General features: G+C 31.4%; 1 protein-coding gene across 1 annotated transcript in view; it reads left to right on the top strand.

Annotated features, from left to right (window-relative positions):
• Nucleotides 1-21229, top strand: part of LOC148279663 (A-type potassium channel modulatory protein KCNIP1) — a 213400-nt gene that overhangs the window by 120913 nt on the left and 71258 nt on the right. Inside the window, exon 3 of the mRNA XM_088229595.1 lies at nt 11354-11548. Coding sequence (XP_088085721.1) covers nt 11354-11548 — 195 coding nt within the window. The remainder of the gene's footprint in view (nt 1-11353; nt 11549-21229) is intronic.

The raw sequence follows: 21229 nt of genomic DNA, 5'->3' as shown, positions 1-21229 counted from the left end.
TTACAAAAAAATTGAATAAATACTAATAAACCAAAATAGTAAGGCCTATTATAGTTTTCTAAGTTGTTTTAAATATAATCTAAAAAAACTTACATGTCTAGGACTACTCGGTATCACTCTACTTGCAAACAAAAAAGATATCTAGATTTATGAAAACAAAAATATAGTTTTTGCAAAACTGCGGTATTATAATTTCATATTTATATAATATTGAATTCAACCATATTTTGAGTTTGTCCAAATTTTTGTAGACAAGGACTGGATTCAACTCCCTGGGGAGCTGTTTATATTAACATATTACAACAGAGATGAAGGACATTTAAGAGAAGGTAATATAGAAGTCTAGGCATCTACAGGGCGTATGACCTGTCAATGGCTGGTTTAAGTTGCCACTTTACACACTGTATAACATTCACCATTCTGCCCATATTTGAACATCTATATTCCTTCAATTCTTTCATCCGTTGATGTTTGTGAAGTAAAAGAGCTGAAACCTTGATTTATGCGGGTGAGATTCGTCTAGTTAAATTATTAGACCTACATACTAGGCAACGCCTGAAAATGTGATTTTTTCAATTTCTATACTTCTTAATGGACCAGGTAGATTTATCAACAATAGTTTGAGTTTGTCCAAATTTTTGTAAACAAGGACCGGATTTAACTCCCTGGGGAGCTGTTTATATTAACATATTACAACAGAGATGAAGAGAAGGTAATATAGAATATGTAAAACAAATTTTAAAATAAAAATAACTACACATATAAATAGTGTAGCAAGAGATTTTTTTTTAAATATATGTAAATAAAAAAACTTTGTATAATTGGTTCACATATTATTTATATTTTTATGTATTTTATTGCTTTATATTTGTTTAATTATATGTAATATTATATTATCTATGTTTGAGTAACATGTATTCTTGACACATATATATACTTTAAATTTGTATAATAACGATTTTTAATTTCTTTCATTTGGTTAGCTAGGCATTTATAATTAAGTAGTTTTAGTTTTTCTTTTTTATGTTTTTTTTATATGTGAGTTGCATTATTCTTTTCTTTATAAAAAATCTCCATCTTAGAACAGGCTGTGCCATGTTAGATGGAGACTATCATAAACAGAGAACACTCCGTTTTAATTTTACATTAATTGGTTTTATGTAGATTCCCTGTTATTATTATTTCTTTGCAATAAATTAATAAATAAAATAAATAAAAAATAAATTAAGAAATAATAGATGTCTAAGGTCATAAGCCCTGTAGATGCCTTGACTTCTATATTACCTTCTCTTAAATGTTATTCATCTCTGTTGTAATATGTTATTATTGAATTCTTAATCCTTGTGGATTGTGTTGAAATAAAGTTCGTTTTATAGTAATGATACAAGTCTCGAAGGCGCAGCGAAAGTAATTAAATTGGTCACTGGTATTTCAAATTTGTGGATTTAAGACATGCTCGTCTATTTTCTATAATCGAAAATGTTTGTGCGATCGTTTTCTTGGGTTTCCACAGCGAGACTCAGCAAAAAGAGTTATTTTATTCTTGCACCGTCTGACATAAACATTTTTGATCCAGATTCTCACCGTTGCGCTACTGGCACGTAAATCCATCAATTTCTAGAGCTTTCCTCTATTATACTTTGCCCGAGTATTTCCTGCTCCCTTTACGGAGGATGCATTTTCCGGTATCCGAAAGATATTTGCAACACAAACAAGAATGATTTTGCGACAAATAGTTTGCGCGGAGGTAAAGAGCTTTGAAAAGATTTATGTCTCTTCGTTTGTGGAATGCAATGCAAGATGCAGGTATTCCTCATGTTTAGATGTTTACAGGAGACACAGACTCAAAGGAAATGCAAAAGCAGTTCCTTCACGCTTCTCGAATGTATTATGCATTATTCATAAATCAATGGTACTCAAAAAGACGCGTGGATTTCTGAAGATGTTCGAGTCATGTTCCATTAATATTTCTAAACCAGACAAATTCTATGGATCCAATAAACTCAACAAAAAACAATAATATTGTTGAATCATAGCCGTTCATTAATGGTTTACACATTTTAGTTCATTTTTTCACGTCAGTTTCATGTCTCGTAGTTCAGACGTGAATTTAAGATGGACGTTCAGTACTAGAAAACCTGATGCCTTGTAAAGTAAGAAAGCTTGGTTTAAGCCCTCAAGAGGCGCACTTGTAGCCAAAATATAGCAAAGCCAACTATCACCACCGCTTTATATCAGTCGTATCAAAAATTGATGCATTCTTTAACTAATAAATGTATTTCTAACAATACACGACCATAATATATATATATATATTATTTTTTTAATAAGAAATATTTGCGTTCTTATGATTTACTCAAATATTTCATTTTGAGGACCATTTTCAACGAGTTGTAAATAACTCACTATTAGAAAATGGTAATCAAGTTGGGTCAGAATGGGATTCGAACCACGGACCTTTGATCTGTGAGTCCGAGACACTAGCCACAGGGCTCAAACGAAAATATTGAAACGGGTTAGTGTCGGGGACTTTCTCAACCCTGCTTTACTACGACTAGATTCCCATTTTCAAAAAATATTTCCGGCTATTTGAAATTGGCTTCAAAGTTGATATTTTTGGAAGGACACACAAATGTTTTTCTTTTATTATTATGCAAAACAAAATAAATTACCGATGAGATCACCATGGTTGTTAGCAAGTATTCGGGATTTTTTTACCCCAATAAACTATTAGCACTATTTTGCACCTTTATCACTAAACAGCAATTATTGTTAGTACATGAGGAAACTTTGTAAATTTAAAAAAAAAAAATATTTTTAAAATTTATTGCATAAAATAAGTAAATAAATATATAATAACAGGGAATCTATATAAAACTGGTGAAGAAAAAAAGAAAACAGGGTGTTTTCTGTTTAGAATAGTCTCAATCTAACATGGATCAGCCTGTTCTAAGATGGAGATTTTTTATCTTTAAAAGGATAAGTAGTTCTATAACAATACCAAAAACAATAACAAAAAATAATAAAACTACTTAATTATAAATGCCTAGCTAATCAAATGTAAGAAATTAACAATCGTTATTATACAAATACAAAGTAAATATATGTGCCAAGAAAATATGTTAGTTGGACATAAATAATGTAGCATAATATTTCAACATAGGACTTTTTGTCCCATGGAGTTGGGACTTATATCTCAAATAATGTACAATTAACTTACGTATGTAAATAAATAAATAAAAATAAAGTAATTATATACATAAAAATATGAATAATATGTCTACCAATTATATAAAGTACCTTGTGTGTTTATTAATCTAAATATATTTTTCAAAAAAATCTCTCGCTAAACTATTTTTATGTGCAGTTATTTTTATTTTTAAATTTGTGTTATATTTTGAGTCTTTTATATTTGGCAATAAATATTTTTGGAGCAATTCCATTATATTGCTTTACCAAAGGCGGTTGATACAAATGGGACACTACTGTTAATTTGTGTTGCTGAACGAGTGTTTATATTTTGTTAAATTCTTTTGACCTCACTTAATTTATCAAAAAAATTAAGTAGTAGGCACCTCACAAACAATTGTCTTACATCCAATATCTTAAACTCAGCGAAAAGATCTTCCGTTAGATACCTCAAGGTTTTTTTGGGAATGATCTTTATGATCCATTTTTGTGTTATTTTCACTGGTTCAAGGATTGAACGAGAGCAACCTCCCCTAGCTAAATTGCAATATGATAGTTTGCTTTGGCGAAAAGCAAAGTAAATTTGTCTCATCAGTTTAGCATTCAAGATATTTCTTCGGCTTTTATAAATACTAAAGTTAGTTTGACAATATCCTAACAAGACGAAACGCATCACATTATACACTTTTGTATATTTAAAAATAAACATGTAGAGTTAAATCCAATAAATGTGTTTTATTTCGGATATCTAAACAAATTGTAATATGTTCTACCAATTATCTTATTTATTTATTTCTCGGGAAGTCAAACCAACGCAAACCCTGGATTCTTCTGAGACACCTGTGGCCTTATTCTGTACATTCGTTTTGTAAATTCATTCATTTCGTGTGAGAAAGAACGGAAGCAAAATATGGTTTTGATTGCGTTAGAGAGAGATGGATATATGACGAGCGAACTAACTTACGAGACGAAATTATGACAGAATAAGCCTGCTTTTCTCCCAACGTATTTATACAGGTATTATACTGTTTGGAGCCTTAGTGAAATGTAGCGATTTGCATCCTTATGTATTAAGAAAAAAAACATTTTATTAATATTATGTAGGTACTCTGTTTTTTCTTAATAAACTTATTTAATTGGAACACATTTTTAAAGCTAAGTTAATGGTAAAAATGAAAATCTAACTCCATTTAAATGGTGATATAAAAACAATTTAAATACTCGTAGAAGTTTCAGTGCGTATATATTTATTAAATCTAATTCATATTTGGTAAATAAGGGCTATACCGAATACTACAATTTAATTAAAATTCATTTACACTTAAGTGATTCAAAATCAAATAAATTTGAGGTTTTGTCAATCCACTACAGCTAGGATGCATTCAAATGTCATTTTATTGTATCTACTCAGTTGGGAATAATAGTGAGTTATCCGATCGTTACGTTGGTAGATATCTACATATATATTTATCTAATTCGCTCCACTTCATCGTAGGCTTTATATCATTTGATGGCACTAAATCACTCACCTATTAATAATGAAATAGTGTTCAATTATGTCGGATATTTTGCTTGAAATTTGATTAATGGTTCGCTTTATGCAATATTTTGACTCAATATTACTATCGTTTTTGCGATATTATTATACCTACTTATGTATTCACGCATTTTCCAATATAAATAATATGTTTAGTCTAAAACAATCATAAAAACCTTATTTAAATACGTATTTTAAAAATAATAATACTAAAATAAAAAACCATTTTATAATACAAAAAAGTATTTTAGTTTAGAAAAAAAACAGAAGAGTATGTTTTGTAATCAAATTGCATAATAATTCAAATTATAACAATTTAATTATATATTCAATATAAAACTAAACAAATTTATAAAAACGATGCAATTAGTATAAAAAATACTCAATAAAAAAAACGAACTTATTACTTTAAAAAAAAATTTTAATGAAAAATAAAACTGAAAATGCGTTTGTGTGTGTTGTTTGTTTGTTTGTCCGTCACGGGAACTCCTTCAAAACTTTAAGTCATAGCGACGTGAAATTTGGACACGTCATACAATATTTAGATTAACGATGCTTTTTAGACACATTATTTTCTGTGCATTTCTCTGTATATGATCTAACTTTTTAACGGTAAGTTGTAGTGAAATGAAAATGAAAATCAACATCATTAAAATTAAGATCAATCGTGCTATTTTTGATGAAAATTTTTGTCGGTAATATTGATGTTTTATTATTATCAAATCGACATATTAATTATATTAGGTAATCAGGTACTTAATTGTAATTATTTATTTTAATACTACTCTAGACAACTAAATAGTATTAGGTTTTGACATAACTTGCGTCCGTTTTTTTTTTCAAATTTAAAAATGAGCACTAAAATTAAAACAAAATGTTAAAAGTTATACTTTATTCGAAAGAAAATTTTCTGTTTCACAAGACATTGTGGTTGCTTTTACGTTACAGATATTATTTTATTTTATTACAAACCCTCAAAATGGAATACCAAGTAGACGATAGTGGGCATTTTCGACACCTCCTTTGCGTTCAATCGAGAGAATAAAGCTGCTCGTGATATTTGCGAAGTGTACGTTGAAAATTCTAGGAAGTGTTAAAAAATTGGTTGTAAAATAATGAAGGAGGGTCTTCTAACTCTCTTAATTAAGAATAAAAAGCACAAATTTATGTTAGCACCCAATACAACTGGCTTAAAATCATTTTGAAGGGATTATTTTTATTTTCGGCAATCAATACATTAAATATAAATTATGCAAAAACTAAACTCAGGCATCATAATATGTGCAATGTCTACATGATTTTAATTATATAATTAATATCTTCCCTTATGTCTTACACGGATATTAGTGTATTTCATTGAACTCATAATAGTAAATTAGGCTAAAAGCTTATAGAACATTATTACATCATAGTCTCTATAGCATAGAAGTCAATTACTATAAAGTAATGTAATTACTGTACTGTTTACGATAATATTCTAACTTGAAGGTCTATCTGATTAGTTTAATGCCGTAAAAGCAAGATTGAGGTGAAATATGCGCGTTCCAACAAGATACTCAAATTAATTTTACGTCATTATTATACGCGGAGAGTGTCCAAATGTTTATAGACAAGGCAGGATTTCACTCGTTAAGGAGTTATTGAAATTAAATTTTGTAACATTTTTAAGTAGGGAAATTCAATAAAAAGTCAAGGCATTTACGAGGCTTATGACCTGTCATTGTCTGGTTAAGTAGCCACCTTTTAAAATTATACAGTTTGTAAAATAACCCTCAGGGGACAGCTTGCCCACCACGTACCGCTCACCGCATCTGAGTACATAAGTCTCCTTGGCGGTGCCCACATACACGGAAAAAATGCTCGTTGCCCAACGGGAAAAGCTGCCCGAAGGAGCTCTCTGTAATCTGGTAGCTTGAGCGCCTTTGTGCTAAAAGAAGGTAATCTAAAAGTACATAATATGTACTTCATTGGATTGAGAAATGTGGGAAACCCTCGATGAGTCCGCCCTTATCTTTTTCACATTACATTAATTTGAAAAAATAGTTTTGTCTGCCTCGGAGTCTAATAGTCAGTATGTTTGCCTACCATGAGAGAAATCTCTGGTTCGATTTCCGGGATGGTTGACATGAAAATGTTTATTTTCGGTGTTCTTACACTAGAATATTTCGTAGTCCCTGGACTGACATCTGAAGCGTAAAACTAATCGACTTCCGTTTGTTGCTAAAGAATATCGAGATACGCTGCGGTTGGTGTACCATTGCAGTGTTTTATGCACCATTAGATGTGGAAGGGGAGTTATTACAATTACTTTATTTTGCCAGACAATTTTTACTTTTTTATACTACTTGAATTAATTTTGCATCATATTTTTTATTAACCATTTGAAAGAATTAATGTTTTACAACGTCTTGTATTGTTAGTAATCTTTTTAAGAGTATATTTAATGTTATTTAACTCTGTTCTTGATGCTTGTCAACAGGTGGGAAAGAGATAACATAACGCGAAATTTTTCAAAAGTCTCCAGAAGTAATAAATTAGATTAAAAAATTCGGAATTATTCAAAATTGTAAACCGGTTTACTTAATTTTTCTAAGCAATTTGATTTCGTTGATTTTATGTATTCTTAAAATTTTTGTAGTCATAATCTGGAATATGCCTGTGTCACAAAAGGCCAAAAGGCTCAATTACAACGAATTGCAACACGGAACCACCCGGTCGGGAGAAGAATAACATTGAATTAACCTTTCCGAGCCTGAGCGTGAAAAAAAAATCCCGAGTTTCGGGGGGAGGGTACCAGATATACCCCAACTAATATGCTATAAACATCGCTTTAAAAAATGATCTGGTCGTTGTGATTGTAACGGTAGTGTTTAAAAAACTATTTCATGATATTTCGAGTTACCTTCGAAATTGATACATTTTTTCGTAAAATACTGTTTCAAAAGAATACTATATGATATACTGCCCTCGCTTTAACACGTTGAATAGCCCCGATCTAGTCACGCAATCCGATAGCGATGAGGCACAGCGGGAAGTTTTAGAAGGAACGCATGTTAAATCCGGATTGTTACGATCATTTGTGGAAACAATCGACCAATTTGCAAAAAGCACGAGAAGCGAACTAATCAACATATCAAAGATCACTAAACTGTAGGGCAAATAAATTGTTATGCATGCTGTTTGCACGGGGGAGAAGCATAGAAAAAAGTTAATTATGATGGAAATCATTTTTTTTAAAAATGTTCAAATAGTTTTGTTACATTTTTAACATTCTGGGGTAGAATTATGCAAAAAATGAAATCAATCAATGATGATTAACAATAAAGTTATTGAAAATAAAATTCTATTTAAAGCACCTTAGATACCCCCCTAAGGCCCGTATGAGTTTAGCCTGGATGAAATATCCAATGAGGATTAATCTAGTATATGTCTATAAAGTTTTAGAGAAATTCAATGTTAAGAAAACATTTTGTTACTGGATTGAAAAAAGGATCTTCCTTATATCCTTTCATCAAACCCAACGTAGACCAAATGATTATAACGTAATTGCGAGGATTACATATATTTCTCTTTGTTTCCTTTTTCCTTCTAAGTGGCAGTTTCTAATCAAATGAAAAGGGTTTTCAGGGTTTTTCTTTTAAGCAGATAAATAAGAAAACAGCTAATCAACCCATTAATGATGTGGAAGTAAGAAACATTTTCAAGATAATCGTTGATAATAGATGCGTTCATTCTTTACTGGGGTAATGTTTGATCCAATATAGTAGAGGTTCAGGCTTCTTAATGATTATATTTTATTAACGTTTACATATAGTATCCTCCATTTAAACGTTTTTCAAATTAACTTGTTTTTTTTATTTTTTCTTTCATTTTATCTTATTGTATGTACATTGTACATGTACACGGCACAAATGAGAGTAGATATGCCTACGAATCGGCCATACCTTTAAATTTTATTTTTAATTATAATTATTTCATATTTACAGTTGAAAAAAAATTCTTGCACACAAAAAAAAATCTCGTTAGATTTACTCCCCAGTTAAAATTTCCCATGCAATTTCGATTATTTGTTCCTTTCGTATTGTATTTATTAATTTAATTCAAATGTGACGGATTTTTTCCAGAAACTTTCTAGTATGTATTTTTTTACCTTTATTTTTATTAATTTAACCATTTATTTTATTGTACTTAGTACATTTATTTCACTTTTTTTAAAGACGCAGCAATTTATTTTATTTGAAATATTAATAAAAGTGGTGAAAGCCAACAGGGTTTTTTATGGTTTAATTTGATAGAAAGCTTTCATACGAATAGTCTCATTTCACTCAAAACTTTTTTTTCTAATATGTTTTTTTTATAATAAGAAATATTTGCGTTCTTACGATTTACCCAAATATTTCATTTTGAGGGCCATTTTTAACGAGTTGTAAATAACTCACTATTAGAAAATGGGAATTAAGTTGGGGTAGAGTGGGATTCAAACCACTGACCTTTGGTCCGTGAGTCCGAGACACTAGCCACAGGACCATAACTCAATTCATTTTTGTATATTATATAGTTAACAATAAACTTTATTTTTTATTTTTTTTAAATGTCACTTGTTATTGTGTTTTTATTAATTGACTTTATGTATCTCCTTTTATTTTTTTTATCTAACATGCTCGTTTTATTGAGAATATATTTGTGAAAAAAATACCAGATACATATATTAAAAATATATAAATATATAAAATAATGTCAGAACCATGAAAATGATGTAAGAGCTCTAACTCGAAGATGTTACTTAATGCTTAGTAAGGTTGTGGAGAATCTTTGAGGTTGATGATAATGGATAGATGGTTTTACAGATGTTTTTGTTTGAACTGTTATTTTTAATGTATTACCTTTTTTTTATAAATATAGTTACATAAAATGAAACGCGTTTTTTTCTATTATAATCTACTTTTATATAAATTTAGTGGATCTTATAACTGTAACTTTCCAAAAAAGATATGATACTAGCTCTTGTGCTTGAAGAGTGACTCACGCTGTTATATTTATTTAGTAATTTGAAGTTATATAGTTATGATATTGAAGGTATATTCATGTATTACGTTGAGGAGTGGACGAAGTGTGAAGAATACCTCGTCCTAGGAGGGGGAAATTGAGTACATGGACTACAATGAAAGCATTCACCCCTTTCCCGAAACTGTTCATAAAGACTTGAGTCATTTTTCAGTTTCGCATAACAATATCTTTTTTTTTTAAACTAATTAAGCGAAAATTTAATATTTCTTTGCAATCAAACCGCGGAAATAACAAGACAAAGAAATTTTATAAGCTTTTATTGTACCCCTCACTGCAGTATTGTCAATTTGTGATTAATCAAATACACATGGTCAGCACAATCCCCTTTTTCGAATTTTCCAGTATGACAGTGAAGGAATACAGTGTTAGTTTCAAATTAAGACCGCGGCCGCACGCTCCAGATCTCGCCTCGGAAAGGAAAAAGAACGTAGTAATACAAACAAATCAAACAACGACGCAAAACCCAAATACATATAGGAAACATTAGAATATAGCCCTATACAACATGCATTCAAGCAACAGAAGAAAAACAATACGTATCTATACCAAATCACAAAGGAAGATCAAATTATCAAGACACTACTGGCAAAATCCTAACACAGATCCTAACATGATCACTATCGAACTCGGGCGAAATCATTTCTCGTCATAATACTGATTTCTTCGCAAAAACCAGTATCCTAATACCAACAGTAGAAACAATTCTATGCAAAGACCCTAATCGTCCTAGCAATCTCTCAGACCTTAGAGTAGACGAAACGGGTCCTAGAGCATGGTCGGCTCTTGAGTTAGTCTACTATTTTGATTTGTAATTTACCACTTCCCTTCTATGGGATAAGAACAACTCAGACGGACAAGAGTTCAGTTCAGACAACCGATGCTAGTCCCTAAGTATGTATCCTTTTATCTATAGTACATGGACTGTATTGTTAGGGAAGGAAGGTTGCGCAACTCCACTAACCTGCTGATGGATGAGAAGTGAGGAGTGCTGGAACCCTGGTGAAGCTGGCGGTCGGAAAACGCTAGAACAGCTTGTCTGGATGGATCTGGCGGTCTAAAATGACGCGGGCACAGCTCGCTTGTGGAAATATTAGTAAAGCAGTTCACTCGTTAATGTAAGATTTTTAATGCTGTTACCGGCACTCACACGTTGTATTATTGTTGCATGGAGTGCGCTAGGAAATAGGAAGAACGGGTAGGTTGGTATAGATTTGGTGCGAACATATTACATATTGTGTTTTTGGCTATTAAAATAATGTTTTTTTGACTATCTTAGAATAGGGCTACTATCGCTAGATTGACAGTCATAGTAACTTTATACATTAATAAAATGATTTTATGTACGTATTCAAAAAACAATGTTATCCTTTTTTGAAGTTCATTTATTTGATAATTTTATGTACTACATTTTAATATGCCGAGTCATGTATTAATGTGATTATAAAGATAATGAAAAAAAATTGATTAATGTTATTTGTTGATTTCCAACCAAATATTTTTTTTCATTAATATTGGCTAAATAATGAATGATTTCACTAACAGGTGTCTCTCTTGTCCTAGATTCTGAGGTTGAGGAGTTAGGAGAAACTCCCGCTCGCTACCGTCCAGACTCATTGGGGTCTCTGTGCCGGTCAACGCGCTTCACGGAGGCAGAGATCAAGAGGATATATAGAGGGTTCAAGGCTGAGTGCCCCACGGGAGTTGTAAGGGAAGAAACCTTCAAGGTGATATACGCTCAGTTCTTCCCGCAGGGAGGTTAGTATACCCAACCTTGTAACGAATCTGACCAACAAAAAGAAAACGGCGATAAAGCGAAAATAAACTACATGAGTTGCTTAAAACACACAGTTTTTTTTGCTTTAATGTTTTTTTGTGGCTTTTTGGATTCTTGATTGTGTTATCGGGGTTATGACATAAATAAAAATATATTATATATGTAAGTAGATAGAGGTACTTATTAGTCTGTATTAGGAAGTGCAGCCCTACGGGAAATCAGAAATATAAAATGTTTTCTTACTCTCGATAAAAATTAGATCATTAAATTGTACTGCAAAGTTACTTGAAAATGTGTTAATAAAATATTAAAAAATATTTTAATAGAACTGAACTACTTTGAACGATGTCGAGTAATTTCAGAATTACGAAACTTGAAAAAATCATAGCACTGATAATACAATACGTAAAAATTTTAATATATTGTTTTAGTTTAGTTTAATTGTATATTAACAAAATGAAAAAATAAAATAAAAAACCACCTGAGTTTCTCATAGGTGGTTCATTTTTGTTAAGACGGCACTACTTTCTGCGCCCAGTACGTTGGCCAGTACGCCGGCGCGCATATTGGCAATGACATCGCTAAACTGCACACACGTCAGATAGTCACCTTTCCCTTACTGTCCTAAAAACACCCGCGCATTACGGTGCTGTGTAGTCACTACACAATAAAAAATAAGAGATTTAAAAAGGGAAAAATGGAATATTTATAAGGAATGGCTTTAATGAACCATAATTTTATTCGAAGATGATAATATTTCAAATCTAACTGCTGAAAACATAAAAAAACCATTGGGTATCGCCAACGACTCGGGTGAAATGTGCACCCGTGCCAACTTCCCGAGAGCTACTAAGTAGCTTGTACTGGACTACGTGAGTGGACATGTAGTGGGCGTGTAACGCCAGGTGTTATTGGTATACTGTAGGTATACTTTTGATTATATTTTTAATTTATCCCCGATTTCCGATAAAATGCTTTTTTGTGCCTAATAAGTGGTTATTATTTAATAACAAATTATTTTAGTTAATACTCAAATGTGTAACGGAGGAATACTGAAAATCTAAACCCAATATTTATTATATAGAGATATTATAGTTATTAGACGCAATGTGTACTAGCTACACATCACCGGGGAGGGAGGGTTAATATCTGTCAGTGCGGACGTCAAAAACACGCCAAAAATTACTTGCGCATAGCACACTTCGTAGTATACTAAAAGCCAGGCCAACTTGTGGATGCGATGACCAGCGTTCGGCCAGCGCCCTCTGATGTGCGTATAAACCCAACCACGGACGGATCGCACGCCGGCGTATGTGCCAGTGGATGTGCCAGCTCTGCCAGCCACAAATAGCCTCCTCCACACGTTGGCCAATGCGTTGGCTATAATGTATTGGCCAACAGGGCCTAGCGCCGCGATTACAATGGGAAGGTAACATTTATCTACAAAGTAAAATGAAGGTTTCTGTATGAAAAGCAGAATATGCATACATTTTTTTCTTCTTAACATGTTCAATTATAGGTTACCGACAAAGATTTATTTGTTTTATTTATTTATTTAATTTTACAATTCGCCCAAGGGGCATTTACAAAAATTATACCGATAAGTAAGTAATAATTTTTAAATATACAACATTTTTTCTATATACATGTAGAAATAAAAAAGCATGCTGCAAAGCAAAATAAAAAGTGAAATTTTGCATAATGAAAGAGAAAAATATATGAATATAAGAAAAATGTTATAATAAAAAGCAAATTGTAAATAAATTTTAAATAAATTGTAAATAATTGTATTTACAAATTAATGTTAAAAACAAATAATAAAAATTAGTTAACAGCAGGTATATATTAGATAATAATGTAATATAATATATGGTACACAAAAATATCAGATGAATTAATTTCGGAAAGAGATAACATAACAATAATAATAGACATCAAAAATTATAAAAAAATTGCCTGAAAAAGAAAGTTTGATTACGACTTTAATAATTAGTTTTAAACAGTACATTTAAGAACGTTTTAAAAAAAAGAATTGTTGCATTAAAAATGTCTTTATCACAAATAAATTTGTTGGATTAGGAATGTAAACACGGAATCGGAGAGTGTTGTGCATATTTAGTACTTACATATGTAGTTCCAAACAACTCAGTTCTTCTAGTGACTCGATTCAGTATTTTGAAGTTAATAAGATTCAGGAGTTCACAACAATCGAGCTCGAAATTTAAAATGTTAAAGATACCTTAAATGTTCATGCCAATATATATTCATTTTCGTAAACAAATATTGATTTTTCTTTACAGACAGTCGAAGATAATTATGTTAACTTCTAATTGTAATCGGGTCCATGTCCCATATTATCATCATCGTTCCCTTTCCGCACCAAATGGTGCATAGGACACTGCATTGGTACACCAATCGAAGCGTATCTTGATCATTTTTGTTACATGAAGGTGAGATGATCAGTCTTACGCTTCAGGTACCAGTCCAGACACTATGAAATATTCTAGTTTGAAAACACCCTTTTCAATAAATATTTTATATCAACCATGTCGGGAATCAAACCCGAGACCTCTTGCATGGTAGGCTAACGCGCTGACCATTACACCACGAGGTTGACAATAGCCGACACATGACCCATATTACAATGGGAAGTTAACATTTATCTTCAATTTTATCTACAAAGTAAAACGTCTACGTTTTCTGTATAAAAAATAGAATTTGTTTTCATTTTTTTTATAAACATGTTCAATTACAGGTTACCGACGATGAAACTTACTTTTTTATATAGATATACACATTTTCGTACATATATATCGATTTTATTCTATAGGAATGAATGAATGATGAATGAATGAATGAAGTTAGCGGTTGTAATCGTGGTTCTGGAACATCTAAATGTTGCAGTGTATAACCACCTTTAAAGGCAATAATTTACGTCTACCCTGCCAGGAGCCGAATCCGAGACCTCAAGAATGGTAGGCGAATGAACCAACCACTATCCAATGAGGTGGACATATCTCTACTCGATTTCTTTTTTAGGGTTTCTACTAGAAAGTGGTCATTGAGTCGCATACACTCGTCCAGGGTTCTGATTCTATTTCACATACATAACTGTATTTCTTATCCGGCTGGACACATTTAAGGTTATTTATTTACTCGTGTGCAAAAGGCTCTTACATTGAAAAGGAATTATAATATATCACTCAAAGGATTTAATTCATCATTTAAAACCAATTTCATCAGGTGTCCCTCAAGGTTCGCATCTTGGACCCTTATTTTTTTATTATTTATGTCAATGATATAATTTTATGCATTCAAAACTCAATTTGTTTTGCTATACGCTAATGACAATAAAGCATTTAAAATTGTGTCTTCAATAAGTGATTGCAAAGTTCTTCAAGCTGACTTAGATAGAATCTGTTGCTATTGCAAGGATAATCCGTTTTTATTGAATTCCGATAAATGTCTTGTTATGTCATTTACTCAAAAGAAAAAAAAGATACTATTTGACTACAAACTATCAGGAAAAATTGACAATCGTTCAAAAAAAGCGAGAGATTTGGGTGTACTGATGGATGATAAGCTTTTATTTGGAGATCACATAAATACAATACTGGATAACGCTTATAGACTTCTAGGGTAAATTAAACTCGTAAATTACTGTGTCCCGTCAAATGGATTATACGTGTGGGTACAGTTCTGTATGTGAAAAAGGGCGTAATAATAATCATTTAAAAAGTCAATCAAGTGGAGATAGTGGTTCTAGTGTAGTAGTAGGCGTGTTCCTCATCCATGATAAAGGTCCCTGGCTCAATTTCTAGCAAGGCCAAGGAAATATTATTTAAATGGTGGTTTTACACTGCAATATTTAACGTCCCTGGGGTGCTATTCTGAACCGCTCTCGCAGCCGTAGAAAACTCGTGTATCGAGTATTTATATAAATACGCGAGATAAATGATTTTTCTACGCGGCGGTGAGAACGTTTGGAATACCAGCCCTGGACTGGAACATAAGGAATAAAATGATCACGTCGTCTTCATAATCCAGATACTCTGTATTTGGCATGCCAATTGCATCCTTTGGCATCATTAGGTGGAGATAAAGGTAAAATGATAAACTAAATTTACACTATCTGCTAGTGTTTCTGATAAATTTACATTATTTACTAGTTTCTTGATTAAATTGTCACTATTTACTAATTTCTCAGCTGATATTATAAATACAATACTCGCAAGTTTCTGAGCTTAATTTTTCGTGCGCGTTTCTCAGCTAAATTGACACTATCTATTTTTTTTAAATTATAAATAAATATGTTCTTTCTAATGATTTTCCCAAATATTTATATTTTGAGGACCATTTTCAACGAGTTATAAATAACTTAATATTAGAAAATGGGAATCAAGTTGGAGCGGGTTCGAATCTTCGATCAGTGATCCGTGTTCCGCGGTATTAGCCACGGGACTACAAAATATAATTTTTCACTACTTACTAGTTTCTCAGCTAAATTTATCAGTATTTACCAGTTGATAAGCATAAAGGTAACTACTGCTCACTATGTTTACATTACTAACAAGTTTATTAGCTAAAATTACACTACTAACTCTTTTCTTAGCTAAATTTATACCACTAGTTTTTCAGATAAATTTACTCTACTTACCATTTAATCAATTAAGTTAGCTTACTTAATTCTTACTAGTTTATCCGTTTAATTAACATTACTTAAAATTTTTCTAGCTATTCTTACAATATTTACTAGCTTATCTTAAATCTTACATTTTTAATTTGAAAAAACAAATTTCAATAAGAAGGTATAGGTACATTTATCTTCTTTCTACTTTTAGTAGAAAAACTTGTAATTTAATATAAACATATTACAACAGAGATGAATAACATTTTAGAGAAGGTAATATAGAAGTCTAGGCATCTACAGGGCTTACGACCTGTCATTGGCTGGTTTATGTGACCACTTTACACACCGGGTAACATTCACCATTCTGCCAATATTTGAACATCTATATTCCTAGGTGCGAAGGTTTTCACGGTCACTGTTATCAATATTATGTATCTTTTTTGGGTAATACCGTGTATGTTGGATTTGATCCGACGTTTCGGCTACCATTGAATTACTAGTACATAAACACATACATTTCTTTATAAAACACACAGTTTTCCCTGAAGATGGCTCCTGCAATGGTAGCCGAAACGTCGGATCAAATCCAACATACACGGTATTACCCAAAAAAGATATATAATATCTATATTCCTTCTATTATCTCGTTTGTTGATGTTTGTGAAGTAAAAGAGCTAAAACCTTTATTTATGCGGGTGAGATTCATTTAATTGAATTATATCACCTACATACCAGGCAACGCCTGAAATTGTTATTTTTTTCAATTTCGATACTTCTTTGTAGACCAGGTGGATTTATCAACAATATTTTGAGTTTGTCAAAATTTTTGTATACAAGGACTGGATTCAACTCCCTGGGGAGCTGTTAATATTAACATATTACAACAAAGATTTAAAATAATTATAAAATGTTTATAATTTTTTTAACGGATGTATTTCAACTTCAGCAAATTTTTCAGTTTTTTATATATTTATTTTATTTATTTACAATTTTCAGTTTACATTTGGTACATTTTTTATTACATAACATATCATTTTTTTCATGAAAACAAAAAATCCCATTTAGGCATGGCTAGTGCGTGGGTATACTAAATCTAGAACACATTATGAAATCTAAGTTAAATCTCCCCTTGTTTCTCACATAAATTTCATGGCAGTGTATGTCTTGTTCTTGCGAGTGTGAGACAAGTTGATTGCGTGACCCAAAAATGTAGGTGACAATATCTCACACTCCTTGACTTTATTAATGCCAAGGCAACTCAGATTCCTGAAAGGATTGTCCGTAGGGACAATTCCACTTTATCCGATATCAGAAAATACCCGCGCGCCTTAACCTTGTCTATAGACTCTAGGCTGTTCATGAAAAAAATTCCACAACATTTCAACGAATTATTATAGCGAGAGATTTAGGTACGTTGATTAGTAACAACAACATAGCTACAATTTATACAAACTCACATGTTCTGACGAACTCATTCCGCTTTAGTCTCTCCCGAAGTCATCAGTTTTTCTTAAGAATAAACTATCGGGTGTAAACATAAAAAAAAACAATAAAACAAATTTGATATGAATAAGTCACTTAGATATCAAAATAATATTAAAATCCCTTTATTCAACACAAATCATGGTCAAAATAGCTTTTTCTTCAAAGGTCTCAAGAATTACAATTACCCCCCCAATGAACTAATAACTATTTTTACAAGACCTCGACTCACATGTTTTATACGTGTATTATTCATATCATTAATTGTAGTGCTTTCACACTTATAGATTACGCAGACAGGGTATAGTCTAAGCTTATAACCGAGTTACACAGTTTAAACCCGCGCTGTGCCAGCGGGTACCCTGCAAGACATCGGGCCCTCCCATTATTAAAACTAATATATCAATAAATAAATTCAAAGTAAATTTCAATCATTTTTTTAGCAAGTGCATCGGCACTTAAATTGCTGTGTATCCGGATCATTTTTGCCGCAAGTAAGGTGATCAGTCTTACACTTAGGTGCTTGTCCAGAAACAATGAAATATTGTAGTAGGTATAAAACCACCTTAAAGACTTATTCTTCACGTCCATTCTGCTAGGAATCGAACCCAGCTCATGCGTAGTAGTTGAACGCGCCAACCATCACATTACGAGCGGTCTTATCAATAGAATACACTTCCATATGCCATTTCCCGACCATTCTTTCGCATTTGTACTCTTTCTTGGACCAGTTAGATTAATCATAAGTATTATAATTGAGATTAAAAAAATTGCGATACTTTTTTTTTATATTAAAATGCCTAGTAGAAGACCCGTGATTATGCAGACTAACATATATATATGTTTATTTATGTATCTCCATATACATACACACACACACACGTGTGCCCACATTTAAACATACATACACATAACAGCATTTATGCACATATGTAATGGCAACTTCTTCCAACCAACTTATGATGATGATTTTACTAAATAAAGATATTATTTAGTTAATTTAGGTTTTTTTTTTTTATTGCTCAAAAACTTATAATTTTTTAAGTACCAATGTTGATTTATTTTTCTTATTATTATTATATGGGTATTCTGAACCTTACTGTGTAATATGTATTTATATTTAGAACATAAAATTTTCTCATGGTTATATTGTTATCTTTTATTTAGAAATGTTATGTTTATTTTTTACTTTTTTTATTTTTTGTATTACTCTAGGGAATTCCTAGCTAGTCGGGACCTTAAAAAAAGAAAAAATGTACTTTGTAAAAACAGTGAAATAAATCAAATTAACTAATGAAAGATACAAAGTATTATAATATTGTATATTCGGATCAATTGAGTAATTACATTATTAAAAAGACCCTTCCAAATCTGGTTGTTTACGGCCGGGTTCAGAGAAAATTTGTAAATATTTACCAAGTCCAATTGAAACTTAATTAGGTACTCAGTTAGAAGAGTCCCTGAAAGTCGAAAGGAATTCGTCTCATTTGAAGACATTTTGTATCGAGAAATAATAAATTAAAAAAAACCTTTTCAGCGTACTTTTACTTGGCGTCCCTTTATGTTATTTATTAGGATCCTTTTCGTTTATTATTTGAATTATTGTTAAAGATTTTCAAAAGAAATCATTTTTTCGTTTCAGTAAAAAAAATTATATTAATTTTTGTGGCAAAGCGAATAAAGAAAAAAGTTGGATATGAAAAATATAAACAAAACACTGTACGAGCGTTTTTAACTCGATGGCTAATTTAGGTAATAATATCCTAGAAGGGGAAATCAAATGGTGATAAATGGGCCTCGTTGCAGCATTAGCTTACAGGGTTAAATTCCTGGTAGAGTTGACGCTAAGCATTTGTATTAACGGTGATTGTTCCACACTGCAATATTTTGTTATCCCTTATTTTCCATGTTAGAAAATTTATCCAGATAGGCTGAAATTTAAATGCTAATGCAGTGCCCTATGCCCCGTCTGGTGTGGATAGGGAAATGGTTTCTTAACTTTTCTTTTATTAAAACCAACACAGTTGTAAAAAGTTTAATAATACATACAAAGTAACGATAATGAACAACCCAATTAACGTCAGGAAAAGTAAATACAAAATAAACCTTTGTGATATTTTGTTTTTTAAGAATACAAATTTTTCAAATTAAAATGATATGTAGATATTTTTTATTCGTGTATCTTATAAAGTTGTTTATTTTTAAACTGATTAAAAATATAATTAAGCAATTATTTGAATCTTTGAAATATTTATAAATATGTTTCATTTTTGGGTGATACCGTGTGTGTTGGATTTGTTCCGACGTTTCGGCTACCAATGCAGGAGCCATCTTCAGGGTCAAGAGAGTGTTTTGTAGAAATAAGTGTGTGTTTAAGTACTAGTAATTTGTACCGTGTCGCAGTCAGCAGTAGGCACACACGGTATCACCCAAAAAGAAACATATTGATAACAGTGACCGTGAAAACCTTCGCACCTATCTTTGAAACATTTGTTTAAAATGCTCTTTAGTATAATAAGCGTGAACAATCGTCTGATTTTTTTATAAAATAAATTTAATTATTAGACTAGTGTCATTCAGTTTTAAAAGTCTTACATGAAATTCTAAAAAATAAACGCCAACTTAATATATATATCATTCGTTTCATCACGTTGATTTCAATTGTTTTTTCACATGAAACTCTCGATGACGTAACAAAATATCATTTTCAATATCAATTATTCTTAGAGACGATAATATATAGTACAATCGTAATGTACTTGTATTTTTTTTTAATAAATTTTTAATCAAAGAAACACAATATAGTACAATTTAATTATAGTATCGTATTTACATACTGCAACGCTTCTAAAACTTTATCAAACTCTACAATTGCTTCCTTGAGAATAATAACTTCTGAGTTACGACAAACCACTTTTGTTACAATTCAGAGAACGACCTTAAAACAACTTAAAATAAAATATTTTAACTATTATGAAAAGCAAACTATAATTTCAAACAAACAAAAGCTGATTTTTTTTTTATAATACGTTTCTTAATAGTTTAAAATAGTTACATATATAATAATGGTTTAAAAAAACATGAAATAATAAATGATTATTAACGTTGAGATATAATATACCTAGAGATGACACGCCATACAAATCCGAGCTAAAAAGTCGTCCTCAAAGGAAAAGGAATGACCAGCGGAGGGAAAAAGTATCGTCACGTTGTATCACGTCGACTTTGACAAGCAAAACAAGTAGTACAGTAAAAAACACGGACTGTGTACATCGGTCTACTGAAAGCTCTATTCAGTATGTCGCTCCCTTCCGCATACGCGTCACCTTTGTTTATCATTTCACCATGCGCCCGACTAACCAAGCAGGACAGAGACAGGATATAGCTTAAAGTTACGTTGTACGTATAAGTAATTCTGGTAACAAATTAATAAAACGTTTTTTAACATTTAAAGAGCTATTTTAAACAAGTATTGATTAAGATTTTCAGAATATTTTTCTTTAATGAAATGAACGAAGATAATAAAAAGTACAGCCAGGAATACAGTATA

The sequence above is a fragment of the Micrasema longulum genome, unplaced genomic scaffold (assembly GCF_059751315.1).
Source record: "Micrasema longulum isolate JH-2025_06_02 unplaced genomic scaffold, ASM5975131v1 h1tg000684l, whole genome shotgun sequence".
In the NCBI taxonomy this organism is placed as follows: Eukaryota; Metazoa; Arthropoda; class Insecta; order Trichoptera; family Brachycentridae; genus Micrasema; species Micrasema longulum.
This window is presented reverse-complemented; position numbering and strand designations above follow the sequence as displayed.